The 15,733-nt window shown below is 43.8% G+C and overlaps 1 protein-coding gene across 1 annotated transcript in view; it reads right to left on the reverse strand.

Moving 5' to 3' along the window:
• Window positions 1–298: 298 nt before the first annotated feature.
• The window catches only part of RRN3 (RRN3 homolog, RNA polymerase I transcription factor), a 120,129-nt gene continuing 104,694 nt past the window's right edge, over window positions 299–15,733 (reverse strand). Inside the window, exons 15-18 of the mRNA XM_063934354.1 lie at window positions 14,666–14,774; window positions 14,077–14,229; window positions 13,711–13,795; window positions 299–1,092 (exon numbers count right to left, since the gene is read on the reverse strand). Of these exons, the coding sequence (XP_063790424.1) occupies window positions 934–1,092; window positions 13,711–13,795; window positions 14,077–14,229; window positions 14,666–14,774 (506 nt within the window). The 3' untranslated portion in view covers window positions 299–933. The remainder of the gene's footprint in view (window positions 1,093–13,710; window positions 13,796–14,076; window positions 14,230–14,665; window positions 14,775–15,733) is intronic.

Consider the following 15,733-nt stretch of genomic DNA (forward strand, 5'->3'; position numbering starts at 1 on the left):
ATTGGTTGGTGGCTATGCATGGTCTGAAATGTCCCTTTGCAAAGATTGGACTCTGAAACCAACAAACTTCCCAACCCCAGCATGGAAATGGACTCAGAGCTTTCAAATATGAAATCTAACATATGGTTATGTAACTACTGCGTGTTTTCTGCAATTACTGTAGGATATCTATCAAAATATATATTATTGTGACAAATGTTTTAATATTGTTATTGTGGGAGAATATGCTATTGTTATACTCTACCTGGTATGGAATCGAGTATTTCCCCCAGATAAAATATACTTCACAAGAGAAAAGTTTACGTTACCAAACAAATTCATTTAATGTATGACATTTTCTTTGCTGCAGTATGTTCTTATTCTAACAAGTGAGGAAACGGTTAGCCTCCCCCCAAAGTGCTTCTACTGTACGTCAGATAACAGGATGTTACAGGAAGATCATCACTGAAACAGCAGAGACTACAGCAAATCACGATAGAGAGATCAAGTTCATCTCTCTCAGAAATGGATAGCGGATATAATATACAAAGCCCATCCACCACACAGTATTTTATCAGTGGAAAAACATCATCATGTTCTTCCATAATTTTAAACTTGCACACAGGGTCAGCCAGGCAAGGGCATCCAATATTTCATACCATTACTCAGCTCCACTACTTACTGTATGTGCTCACAATTAAACAGTCCGTGATAGTAACAACCCTGAACACATTCCTAACGATCCCTTAATATCAGGACGATTTAGAGCTAGACAACACCTGATATATTAAAGAAAAGGGACTTCCCACGACTACAGCTGGCCACAAATATCCCGTGACATTTTCTCCTCCGGCTAGCAGCACACAGCTTGTGACGAATCTTGACACAAAGTAGTGATGGACCTCGTGAGGCATTTGCTTGAGTATTGTGATTCTGATCATGTGCTTGACATACTCAGAAGGGCCGTTGAAGGAACTTGATAGGAGGGGAGCCCACGCTGCTCGCTGGGCTTTTCAGGTATGACTCATAGGAACCTGGAGTCATTCCAACCACAGTGTCACTCTGAGGTGTTTCTCCTTTAAGAAAATCGTCCTCGTCATCAGCAGTGGTCTCCTGTGGGTATAAAAGATGCCTATAGGTCAGTAGGTGTACATTGTAGCCAGTTTACACCAAACCACATGGAATAAATAGTTTGCAAAACAAACAAGGGTATTTGGCAGCTAACATAATTGAATCAGTGACAGCGCTAAAAAACTTCAAGCAGTTAAGAAAATCTAGTTTACTACAAAGCCTAGCTTACATCTGTAGCATCCAAACGCTAAAACTTTCACCCCGACAGACTCTTGATTTTAATTTTGGGCTTAACAGAGTAACTCTAAAATTAGTGTTATTGTCATTAATTAAATATGCATCTGCATACAGCAAATAGGGACTGCACCCTTCCCTCCCCCCTTCATGGACACCCCTCTTTACCCGATTGAGATCAAGACCACCCTAAACCATGCTCAGTTTGCAGTCTGCATGTAAAATGAGTGCAGTGAAAAGCGGAGCACAACTCTCAGTACAGCTCTATGGTGCAGCTTCCACAGAGCTCTACTTTAAACGTATAGATGACCCTAAAGGGGGGCACACACCTAGAGATGTGTGCGCCGAGCGAACTAGCACAGACCGCTCAGCACACATCTCTCCCCCGCTCAGCGTGATGTGTGCTGGGCGAGGGGGAAGGGGACGGGGAGGGAAGCAGGGGGGTCGCTCACTTCACACAGCGGTGAAGTGAGCGATCTGACTAGATTTTGCATACATACATGCCAAATCTAGAACCGTCGTAGATTGTCGCTGGCACCCTACACACGGAGCAACGTGTGCTTAATTTCTAAGCAATCTAGTCAGATTGCTTAGAAACAAGGGCGTAGCTACCATAGGTGCAGGGAGTGCAGCTGCTGTGGGGCCCAGAGCTGAGAGGGGCCCACCTTCCCTGTCACAGTTACACGTGTTACATACATTTCTTTATCATTGTTTGGCACATAGAGGCCTTTACAAACATTTGCCTTGTTGCCTACAATACTGTATATCTTGTTATGCCCCTGTACCTTCTCATTTTAATATGGTATATAAATAACAGAAGGGCATTATAATGTTACATAATATGAACTGGAGTACTGTAATGTGGAACAATATAAACTGGGGACACTGTCATAATGTAAACTGGGGTGCTGTGTACTGGCAGCCCTAAAAAGTAGTAAAGATTATTAGTTCCGTAGTAACTAATTTTATATATAATTATATATATATATATATATATATATATATATATACATATATATATACATACACACACACACATACATATATATATATATATACATATATATATATATATACACACACACACACACACACACACACACACACACACACACACACGTCAAATAATCTATGACAAAAAACAATATAAACACTGCTGTTCAATGAATTGCTACAGTCAATTTATTGGTGGTGCTACCAAATATTTTATATAGAACAAGCTACAGTATTATAGGGAAATTATTGTAGTAATAATATTGTAGTCCTACAAAGTAACATACCGTGAACTAGGGCACTATTATGGTTTATAAAATAAACTAGGGCACCATTATGGGGCATAAAATTAACAAGGTATCTCTCTAGAAGCATTGGGACAGGGGCCCCTCGAATGTTGCTATGGGGCCCACAAAGTTCTGGCTACGCCCCTGCTTAGAAAGCAGGTAAAAGTCCTTGTGTACCCCTCCATAGTCATCACTAATCTGCACAGTTACCTCCACAAAAGCAATGCCATTTAAACAATACGCAGTTGGTAATAATGATTAACTTGTGCTAAGAGAACTTTTCTCACACCATTACACCACCACCCGCCTGAAACACTGACAAAGGCCAAGAGGGGACACATATTATGACGCTACTATCTGCAAATCACATTAGAAATCCAGATTCATCAGACCAGGTAATAATTTACAATCTTCAACTATCTAATTTTGGTAAGTCAGTACCCACTACTTCAATGTTCTCCAACTATGGTCATCAGCTCACACTTACAGTCCAGGTTTTAGTAATATCCATGCTTGTGCACAGATGGTTAAATCAAAATAACGGAGGTACTAATTAATGGATCTATGTACTAAGCTCTGGAGAGAGAGAGTGTGTGTGTGTGGACGGAGGTAAAGTACCAGCCAACCAGCTTCTGTAATTTTTCAAACCCAGCCTGTAACATGGCAGTTAGTAGCTGATTGGCTGATACTTTATACAAGGCTTAGTACATAGACCCCTAAGACACCTGTGCTCATGTATGGTTATCCTTAAAACTTGGACTGTTACTGTGCCTTGAGGACCATGACTGGGAACCCCTGTACTATAGACTGTTTCCGGTTCTTAGCTGACAGAAGTGGAACACGGGAGTGATCATCTGCTGCTGTAGCCTGTCCACTTTACTACATACATTGTTATAAGGCATGGTTATTTCACCTTCCAGTCAAGATATTCTCATAGGACCTCTCATTGACATGGCAATTTCACCCACAGAGCCGCAGCAATTGATGTTATTGCGCACCATTCACCCTAAACTCATGAGAATGCTGTGCATAAAAATCCCAAGAGATCAGCAGTTCCTGACCTACACAGAAAATCCCATCTGGTACCAGTAATCATTCCATGAACCTTTTTCCCATGGTGGTACATGGTCTAAACAAAAGCTAAACCTGTTCCCACCATGGCCCTAATTGTGCGGAGTTTGTATATTCTCCCCGTACTTGCGTGGGTTTCCTCCGGGTACTCCGGTTTCCTCCCACAATTCCAAAATATACTGATAGGTTAATTGGGTCCCAACAAAAATTAACCCTAGTGTTTAAGTGTGTGTACATGTGGTAGGGAATATAGATTGTAAGCTCCACTGGGGCACAGAGTGATGTGAATGGCCAAATATTCTCTGTAAAGTGCTGCAGATTATGTGCGCGCTATATAAATAACTGGTAATAATTAAATAAATAAACCTCTTGACCACGTATGACTGGATGCCCTCACTTTGCCAGGCGATCAGATTTTTGTATGCAGAATAGAATAGTGGTGGTTACTCGTCCTTGAGTAACTTACAGTAAGTGGGCTTATTTCACCACTCCTAGTCACTCTCCAAGTCAGCAAAAGCCTGTCACTGATTCCTCCCACTGCGTAGTGAATGGGTAACTCTGCCACCACAAGGCTCCTACACAAGAACCTGGAACCACTTATTCCACCCAGACTCCTATCACCAGCACCTGGAACTGCCTACTTTTGGCTATGTGTGGAAACAATGCTGCAAAAATCTCCTGATATCAGTAAATTCTCACTGGTCCCTCACTAAGGGCCAGTCTGCACTGGTAGATGGTAGAGACTTGAGCTTGGAGACTCTGGGCTCAATCCAGAACAGCCACAGAATGGAGTAGAGACTAGCACTATTCTAGTAGTCACAGGATACAAGCAGATGCAGGCGTCTTAAAGCAAGATGTTACTGCTCAAAAGTCTTTAAAAAGACAAGGCCCTTGCTGAAGGTGATTGGGAAAATCACAGCATACAGATATTCTACAGAAGTACAATCCTCTTTAGATGTTTAAAGGATATACTCATTCATGGCTCACAGGCCGTCTTTTTATCCTGTTCTAACACAATACCACAGGGGGGTAAGCATGTCCCGGGGTCCCTTAACAAATCAAGATATGTGCATGCACATTTTCCACTGTTCCTATAGGACAGTGGGGATGGATCACTCCTCTGTGCCTGAGATCACCTGGGCAGGAAACCACACCCCAGGTGCCAGTAAGTCTGGAGCGAGGGATGGGTCCCTCCAAGACTTACTTCCAGGATGCTGCTGGGCAACCTTATCACTTTCTCTGGCCGAATTTGGGCTCCAGAGGTTAGGAGACAAGATCCCCGAGCAGCAGTCTCCTGGAAAGAGAAAAATAGGATTTTGATAACCTACCGGTAAATCCATTTCTCCTACTCCGTAGAGGATGCTGGGGATGACATCAAGACCATGGGGTATAGACGGGGTCCGCAGGAGACATGGGCACTCTAAAGACTTTTCATTGGCTGTGAACTGGCTCCTCCCCCTATGCCCCTCCTCTAGACCTCAGTTGTAGGAACTGTGCCCAGGGAGACTGACATTTCGAGGAAAGGAATTACTTAACTAGTGGTGAGATATCTACCAACTCACACCCTCAACCATGCCGCACACATGGCATTCAACATAACACACGCCAACAGGCATGAACTAATTGCAGCAACATGCTGAAACCAAGATAACACAACTTGTGTAACTGTAATAACTAAACTGCAGGTAAAGTACGCACTGGGATGGGCGCCCAGCATCCTCTACGGACTAGGAGCAAAGGATTTACCGGTAGGTTATCAAAATCCTATTTTCTGATACGTCCTAGAGGATGCTGGGGACGACATCAAGACCATGGGGTCTATACCAAAGCTCCAGTACGGGCGGGAGAGTGTGGATGACCCTGCAGCACAGATTGACCAAACTTTAGGTCCTCATCGGCCAAGGTGTCAAACTTGTAGAACTTAGCAAATGTGTTTGACCCTGACCAAGTAGCTGCTTGGCAAAGTTGTAATGCCGAGACCCCCCGGGCAGCCGCCCAGGATGAGCCCACCTTCCTAGTGGAGTGGGCCTTTACCGACGTCAGTAACGGCAATCCAGCTGTAGTATGAGCTTGCTGAATCGTATTTCTAATCCAATGTGCAATAGTCTGCTTGGAAGCAGGACAGCCAATCTTGTTGTGATCATACAGGACAAACAGAGCCTCTGTTTTCCATATACGAGCTGTTCTAGCAACATAGATTTTCAAAGCTCTAACCACATCTAGAGACTTTGAATCAGTGAATGTGTCAGTAACTACTGGCACCACAATAGGTTGGTTTATGTGAAAAGCAGAAACCACCTTAGGAAGAAAATGTTGTCGAGTTCGCAACTCTGCCCTATCTTCATGGAAAATCAGGTAAGGGCTCTTGTGAGACAAGGCCCCCAATTCAGACACCCGCCTTGCGGATGCCAATGCCAAAAGCATCACCACTTTCCAAGTGAGAAACTTCAACTCTATCTTTTGTAGAGGCTCAAACCAATCCAATTGAAGGAACTGCAATACCACGTTAAGGTCTCATGGTGCCACTGGAGGCACGAATGGAGGCTGGATGTGCAGAACCCATTTCACGAAGGTCTGAACCTCTGGAAGAGAGACCAATTGTTTTTGGAAGAACACTGACAAGGCCGAAATCTGGACCTTGATTGATCCCAATCGTAGGGCCGCCTCCACACCATCCTGCAAAAAATGGAAAAAACATCCTAAGTGAAACTCTTCCGAAGGAGCCTTCTTGGATTCACACCAAGACACATATTTTCTCCAAATACGGTGGTAATGTTTTGACGTTACTCTCTTTCTGGCCTGAATAAGGGTAAGGATGACCGCCTTAGGAATACCCTTCCTTGCTAGGATACGGCGCTCAACAGCCATGCCGTCTAACGTAGCCACGGTAAGTCTTGGTACACACACGGCCCCAGCTGCAGCAGGTCCTCCCGAGGAGGAAGAGGCCGAGGATCTCCTATGAGTAACTGCTGAAGATCTGGGTACCAAGCCCGTCTTGGCCAGTCTGGGGCAATGAAGATTTCTCGAACCCTTGTCTTTCTTATGATCCTGAGTACTTTTGGGGATCAGCGGAAGTGGAGGGAAAACATACACTGACGGAAACATCCACTGGGTCACCAGTGCATCCACTGCTATTGCTTGAGGGTCTCTCGACCTGGAACAGTATCTCTGAAGCTTCTTTTTGAGACGAGACGCCATCATATCTATTTGAGGAAATCCCCAAAGACTTGTCACCTCTGTGAAGACTTCTTGGTGGAGGCCCCACTCTCCTGGATGGAGATCGTGTCTGCTGAGGAAGTCTGCTTCCCAGTTGTCTACTCCCGGAATGAATATTGCCGACAGAGCTTGTAGATGTTTTTCTGCCCAGCTGAGAATTTTTGTCGCCTCTGCCATTGCCGCTCTGCTTTTCGTTCCGCCCTGCCTGTTTATGTATGCGACTGCTGTTACATTGTCCGCCTGGATCTGCACGGGATGGTCTTGAAGAAGATGTACCGCTTGTTGAAGGCCGTTGTAAATGGCTGTTAGCTCCAGAACGTTTATGTGAAGGCAGGCTTCCTGTTGTGACCAACGTCCCTGGAAGTTTTCTCCCTGAGAGACTGCTCCCCAGCCTCGGAGACTTGCATCCGTGGTTACTAAGACCCAGTCCTGAATCCCGAACCTGCCTCCCTCTAGCAGGTGAGAGCTGTGCAACCAACACAGGAGCGAAGTCCTGGTTTTTGACGACAGGATTATCTTTCTGTGCATTGTGTAGGTGTGACCCCGACCATTTGTCCAACAGGTCCCACTGGAATACTCTGGCATGGAACCTGCCAAACTGTATGGCCTCGTAGGCCGCCACCATCTTCCCCAACAACCGAATGCACTGATGGATCGACACACTTGATGGTTTCAATATCTGTTTTACCATTTTCTGGATTTCCAGAGCCTTTTCCAGCGGAAGAAATACTCTCTGAACTTCTGTGTCCAGAATCATCCCGAGGAAAGACAACCTTGTCGTCGGTTCCAACTGTGACTTTGGGTAATTTATGATCCACCCGTGTTGTTGGAGTATTGACAGGGAGAGGGATATGTTTTGTAATAACTGCTCCCTGGATCTCACCTTTATCAGGAGGTCGTCCAGATAAGGGATTATATTGACTCCTTTCTGACGAAGGAGGACCATCATCTCCATCACCTTGGTGAATACCCTCGGCGCCGTGGAGAGATCGAAAGGTAATGTCTGGAATTGGTAATGGCAATCCTGAATCGCGAATCTCAGATAAGCCTGGTGAGGAGGATAAATGGGAACATGCAGGTAAGCATCCTTTATGTCCACCGACACCAAGTAGTCCCCCTCCTCCAGACTGGCAATCACCGCCCGAAGTGATTCCATCTTGAACTTGAACCTTTTCAGGAAGAAATTCAGATCTTTTAGATTTAAGATCGGTCTGACCAAGCCGTCCGGCTTCAGAACAACAAAGAGGCTTGAATAAAATTCCCGCCCTTGTTGTGACAACGGTACCAGGACTATGACCTGGTCTTGACATAATTTTTGGATTGCCACTGTTACTGCTTCTCTCTCTGGCGGAGAAGCTGGCAAGGTCGATTTGAAAAATCGGACTGGGGGAACGTCTAGAAACTCTAGTTTGTATCCCTGGGATACTATTTGCAACACCCAGGGGTTTCCCCTTCCCCATCCCCTGCCTGCAAAGAAGGGGGAACCTCTCGTCTTTTAGTATTTATTGGGCCGAAAGGACTGCATTTGCGGGTGATAGGTCTTTTTTGCCGGTGCAGGCGCAGAGGGCAAAAATGTTGACTTACCTGCGGTAGCCGCCGAGACTAACGCATCCAGGCCATCGCCAAATAAGGCCTCACCTTTATATGGGAGAGCCTCCATGTTTCTTTTGGAATCTGCATCCGCGTTCCACTGGCGAATCCATAAGGCCCGCCTAGCTGATACTGCCATGGTAGCGGCTTGTGAACTCAAGAGTCCAATATCCTTCATTGCTTCCAGCATGTAGGCGGCAGCGTTCTTGATATTCCCTAACTAAAGGAGTATCTCATCTTTATCAATCGTGTCAATTTCTGATGACACGATTTCTGACCATTTTTCAATAGCGCGACTCACCCATGCGCAGGCAATAGTGGGCCTGAGCAGTGTACCATTGGTAACATAAATGGATTTCAATGTCGTTTCCATTTTGCGGTCTGCCGGCTCTTTAAGAGAAGCAGTGAGAATCCTTCTTTGTCACCCTGGAAAGTGCACTGTCTAACACAGGGGGTGACTCCTATTTTTTCCTGTCCTCAGCCGGTAAAGGGTAAGCTATGTGAATCCTTTTGGGAATACAATTTTTTTTATCAGGATTCACCCACATCCCTTCAAACAGAGCATTTAGTTCGTGTGAAGGAGGGAACGTGACTTTGGATTTCTTTTCCTTACATAAATAAGCTTTCTCCTGAGGTACAGGAGTGCTTTCTGTAACCTCCAACACGTCCCTTATAGCCACAATCATATATTGTATACTTTTTGCCAATTTATGATCTCTCTCTCTGGATTCACTATCGTCGACACAAGAATCAGAATCCGTGTCGGTATCAGTGTTTACAACATTTGCAAATGGTCTCTTATGTGACCCAGAGAGGCCTGCCGCATAAGGAATAACAGCATCCTGAAAAATCACATCTTCCACAGATTTTCTCCAGCATGCAGCCTTAGATTCAGACTTATCCAATCTACAGTTAATCAGATGCATACGGTCACGTAGCTCTTTCACCCATGCAGGCTCTTGGTGTGCCGGTAGCGCCACCACATTACAACTCTTGTGTCCCTAAAATGGCTTCCTCCGGGGAGTAACTCTCTGCCTCAGACATGCCTCACACTTGTACAGCACTCACAGACACACTGGGACAGACCCACAGTAAAATCTGTCAGAGGGACACAGTATAGGAGCAGCCAGCTCACAACCCCAGCGCCTGTATTTAATGTCTGTGAACACAGAATGCCCACTGACATGCAGCGCTCTTTACACAGTAAAACACATTTGTAAAGCACCCAAATCGCTTTGTGCCCCCCTTATTTACACCCTGAATACTTGTAGTCAGAAGTGGAGGAGGACCAGCTATATCTCTGCAGCCTGAGAGAGAGAGAAAATGGTGCTGAGCAGTGTGCTGGCTGCCTGAGGAAGAAGCTCCGCCCTTTTTACCTCAGAGACTGTTTATGATATTTATACTGGCGGGGGTAGGGCTGTGCCTGGGCATCTTATGCCCCCTATTAGCCAGTTTATAGAGGTATTTTGCTGACCGCCCCAAACCCCCCCCCCCTGCACCCTGCAGTGCCTGTGTGTGTGGGCAGCAATGGCGCGCTGCGCTCCCGCCAGCCGCGTCGTACCTCAGCAGTCACTTACTTGATTGAAGTTCAATCTTCTCATACTCACCTGTCTTCTGACTTCTGGCTCTGTGAGGGGGGTGACGGCGTGCTGTGGGAGTGAGCATCTAGACACGGCTAGCGTTCAGTTCCCTTCAGGAGCTAATGGTGTCCTGTCAGCCAGAAGCAGAGCCATGAAACTCTGAGGAAGTTGGTTCTGCTTCTGCCCCCTCAGTCCCACGAAGCAGGGAGTCTGATGCCAGCAGATCTCCCTGAAAATAAAAAACCTAACATAAGTCTATTCAGAGAAACTCTGTAGAGCTCCTCAGAGTGCATCCAGTCGACCTGGGCACATTTCTAAAACTGAGGTCTGGAGGAGGGGCATAGGGGGAGAAGCCAGTTCACACCCAATGAAAAGTCTTTATAGTGCCCATGTCTCCTGCGGATCCCTTCTATACCCCATGGTCTTGATGTCGTCCCCAGCATCCTCTAGGACGTATGAGAAATATATATAGAATAAATGATGCACTGCCTGACTCGATTTGAAGTTTAAAAGATTTAATATATATAGTACATACATTAATTATTATACCACACGGCCGGTGATTAAATTACAAAATAAAATTAAATCATGTGTAATTAATAACACAGCCTCTTCTGTCATAAATTAGATGTTAGTAGCAGCATATTAGTAGTGATAATGAATTAAAGTCCATTAATCTAATAGGTAGCAGTCTATTAAGTGTGTTGTATGCTTGACCGGCGGTCAGGAGACCGGCGGTCAGCATACCGACGCCTGGATCCCGACAGCGGAATCCTGGCAGGGGGGCAAGCGCAACAAGTCCCTTGCGGCCTCGGTTCTATTCCCACTCTATGGGTGTCGTGGACACCCACGCGTGGGAATAGTCCCGGTTTGTCGGCATGCCGTCGGATTTGTGAGAGCGGGATGTAGGGGGAGTATGGGCGTTCACATGAATACATTCCATCTGTTAATAATGGTAATGAATTAAAGTCCATTATTCAACAGGTCCAGGTTAAAAAGCATGCCATTATGAAGCACTATTAATTCAGCAGAATCTGTATTAGTATGAATGCTTGCAAGCTCAGAACCACAGTTGATCTGTTAGTGCATGGTCCATAAATAGAATACACTTGCATGGCCACGTTGTAGTTAATTTGGCACAGCTCAGCGTATAGCAGAACGGGATCTCTGGACAAGATTAAGATCATAGGGATTGAACAAGTAGGATGTACCCCCAGAGAAGGAGATCGTTACAGTAAGTTATGTAAAAAGGAGGCATATTGGATTTTTAGATTATGTACCTTCAAACTACAAGAGGTAAATGATACAGTAGAGTTAAATAACATATAAATAATAGAGGTATGTGTGTACAAATTATTCATACTACATTATCAAGCTGATTATAATTCCTGCAATAATAATAAAACATTGTGAATATTATTATTTTATGTGTAGTTTTTGTATACATTATGACAAATTTACTTTATATTCAATGTATTGTTGGCATCGATAGATCATTTAAATATTGTGTAATATATTAATGCAGCATATATAAAACGCTGTTTTATTTATATCTCTTCAAAAAGTCGTTATTTACATACATATAAAGTATGGTCTGTTTCTATGGTTGGTAAGCTGAACTAAATGATTCATTAAATGCAGTATATATAAAGTGATCTACAGTAGACATAATGTATGGAAGAACAATGATACAATGTAGCATTGCCATGGAACACAACGCGCAAGAGGTCCTGACCCGTGGGTTGAAACGCATGTAATATGTAGGTGTTAATTGACAAACAACCGGAAGCGGAAGTGTTGTAAATCAGTGACCCGCATACGCATGAAGCGCACATATGCAACTAGATGCGCATCCGGAAGTGGAGGCACGATACCCGGCTTTAAAATAAGAGTGACAATCAGGTGCCAATATCCTTCTGATGAAGCCGCTGAGTTTGTAAAGGCGGAGAAACGCGCAGAGAACGTGGAGTGTGACCCGCGGCTGGCGGTATCATACACAAATTCCTGCACTGACGGCGCGAAGATCAGAGGCTTACAAAGTGGGTGAGACATCACCCGGACAAATAGCTATATACCGGTCTGCTATACACTGAGCTGTGCCAAATTAACTACAACATGGCCACGCAAGTGCATTCTATTTATGGACCATGCACTCAGATCAACAGTGGTTCTGAGCTTGCAAGCATTCATATTAATACAGATTCTGCTGAATAAATTGTGCTTCATAATGGCATGCTTTTTAACCTGGACCTGTTGAATTATGGACTTTAATTCATCACCACTACTAATATACTGCTAATAACATCTAATTTATGACAGAAGCGGCTGTGTTATTAATTAGACATATGATTTAATTTTATTCTGTAATCTAATCACCGGCCGTGTGGTATAATAATTAATGTATTGTATGTACTACATGTATAACATTTTTTGAACTTCATATCGAGTCAGGCAGCGCATAATTGTTTCTATATATTTTCTGCTGTTCATATTAGGAGGTTCAGTGACCCCTGTTGATGAAGCAGCAGTCTTGACTCCATATTATTGCAGGAGTGTGATGGTTAGCGCCTGAAGATTTTATATGTTATATTATTTCCTGGAAAGAGAGTAGGAACTCTTTGGGCTCTGAAAAAACAATCGGCTGTCTGTGCTCGGCAGCTCTTCCTGCAACTCCTGATGACACGATTCATGAGGTTGCAGGGAAATGTATTCTGGTACTCTGGGAAGGGGACTGGGGGAATCAGCAGCTCATGTAGGGCTCCAGCAATTTACTTTTAGAGACATTTAAACCGTTTACTTTAATTATAATACAATTTAAAACATGTAAAACACACTGTAAAATATTATCTCTCTCCACATGCATACATACACACATAGACCACACATACTTTGTACATGGTGCTCTGAACTAGGCTTTACATACCTAGGGCATTGCAGTTATCTACAGTAAAGTATATGTAATTACATTTTAGTTTTTTATATATACAGTATATTAACACCTTTTCTATATGCCCGAGCCCCTGTGCTGTAGCTTGACTCATTCAGTAATGAAGTTTCGAGTCCCCATTGTATGGATACCACCCTCCTACAGCATGGGTATCTGTGAATGATTCCCGTCCCCCAAACCAAGCGTTACAAACCAACCTACCGTCCCTCCCACCATGGCTGTTACTAGGGGCTACTTTTCTGGCCTCATCAACGGTCAGCAGTGCACAGCTTGAGCCCTGACATGAAGTGGTGCTGGGACATTTTTCAGCTTTTGAGCCATTTTAGCAATAAAACGTAAAGGAAGAATATAGACAAATACTAGGACAAACCCTCCCTCCTATTTTCACAACCCTCTTCTCTCGCACGTCAATTACAGCTCTCTCCTACATAGCGAATGTCGATACCCGCATCTCCTCTCGCTCGTTACTGTTTATCTCTCCCAGTGACTGCCTGCACCTAGTAGTATGAGGACTACTCCTTTGCTTCCTTACATCTCAGCTGTTGTGTGCACTGAGAACTGTCTGTGGTGCTAATGGTTACCTGTCCTCTGTTTTAGTTTTTCTGTTACTGTAATGTTAAGTTCTGTATACCCTGTATTGTTCTTATGTCTGCCATATGTACGGCGCTGCAAAACACTTGTGGCGCTCTATAAATAAAATGTAATAATAATAATAATCTTGACAACTAATAAACAGATATACCTTAACTGGCTTAGGGGGTCGTTTCAATTCCTCAGCATTAGCCTCTTCCCAAAGCTGATAAGCAGGATCAATACGCTTCTTGCACCTGTGCAAAAGTACAGTCTGTGGTAAATGTCAAGATAAAAGTCAAATGTGCACAGCACATCGTGGAAAAATGGTCTGAGTATAGCACTAGCCCATAAATCTGAGCACAACTGTCAACAGAATTTGTACAGAAGCTACTAAAATCTCTTTACCCATGGCAACATTTATTTGACTCCATATGGAGATTTAAGCACAATTACAAGATTTTTTTCTTTAAGCAACATAAGATAAATATGTGTTTGTCAGTTTGTCACGTCATCATAAATAAATATATTAAATTACCTTTTCAGAACACAGGGATCAAAAGGAAAGAAACTGTCAAGTGGATTAGTGCAAGTGTGAGCAGAGTCCCCTCCAGTGCTGCTTCTTATGACCGGGATCATCTGCCGGTTGTTCCTCTCTATGATGGTGTAGCATAACACTAGCTGATATTTCCTGAAGAGGACAGGTGACCAGAAATCAGCACAACGACTTACCAACAAAATAAACCTTGGACATTGCTATATCTATATCTATGGGGGGTATCCAATTATCCGCAGTTAATTACCGTCCCAAATTTGTCCGCCGGGGCTATCTAATTAACCCACATAAACCGGCTTATCAGGGATTTTGTTTCACTGGCCTCAGGCAGGGGAAACCAAATCCCCGAAAAACATTTTGTGGAACTGATTAGTGTAACTCGCCAAAATCACATGAAACTATTGCTTAAAAAGAAAACGTATTCTCAAAAACAACGAGTTTTACCTATTTGAAGACTTGTGAGCAATAATATCTGGAAGGCTTTTGTGTGTGTATATATTATATATATATATATATATATATATTTATATTTTTTTATTTTTTCAGGAAAATAACGACATTTTGTACTTACCGAGTGATTGCGGCAAAGTAGTTAACCACTGAAGGCAGACAAATCTTCAGGGGGTTGAGCTGACACATTACAAGTCGTTCAAAATTCAGGGCCTGCAGGTAGTTTAAACCTTTACACAAACACAGAAGGCGTTATTAGCACTTAAAAGTTCAATACATAGCTATCTTTACTAATCGCAAACAAAACCATTTGCATGGGCTATAGCCTATGTAAAAGTTGTGTTCTGGAGGTGTTCAACACATGGGGACAGCATTTGATATGAGAATTTTTTTCATGGCAATTTCATATTTAAAATTACTGGATACAATATTTTTTATATCATTTTAATTAGCATGATCATTTTTTTTAACAGTTTTGAAGTCTACATTCTCAGAATGCTGGCATATAAAATGTCGACATTAGGGATGGCTTCGTCATGGGAGGGTTGGGGTAAGGCAATAAGAGGAGGCTAAGGCTAGGCACAGAGGGGGGGGGAATACTCTCCAGAACTGCCGCTCCATCAAACGTCTGCCCGGGAAGCCTCAGTCACATGACCGCCAGTACCCAGAATTCATTGCTTGAGCTGTCGGGATCAGGTTAGTTACTACTGGGCCACCAGGGATGATATGCCGACATTCTAACATGTTATCATTTCATCAGTGTCGACATGTTCAATGTTGCCATTACAACTATGGGCCAGATTCAGAGATGTATGTTAACGCACATTATCTCGTTCTGCAATATTGCTTGCAGTGCCCTCGACGCTGCAGTCGGACTGACAGGCTGTAGTTGTTTGGGGCAGGAAGAGCAAAAGGAAGAGTTTGACAAAACAGGGGAGTTGGCCCCGTTTTGTAGGTGTGCAAGGCCAGGATATGCATCCTCTGATGCAGATTTACTGCCATTTGCTGAGTGACACGGGGGTTACTCAGATGTCCAATGGTCAAGCAGATCTTATGCTGTCTTCGGGTGCAGCAGCGAATCACAGAAGCCGGCAATGAATGTCTTTTAACTCAAGACGCCTCCTGCTGCTTGTGCATCTTTTAGCACAGCTGCTGCGTACTAAGATGCAGGGGAGATGCTATTAGCATC

Source organism: Pseudophryne corroboree, chromosome 7 (assembly GCF_028390025.1).
Source record: "Pseudophryne corroboree isolate aPseCor3 chromosome 7, aPseCor3.hap2, whole genome shotgun sequence".
Classification (NCBI taxonomy): Eukaryota; Metazoa; Chordata; class Amphibia; order Anura; family Myobatrachidae; genus Pseudophryne; species Pseudophryne corroboree.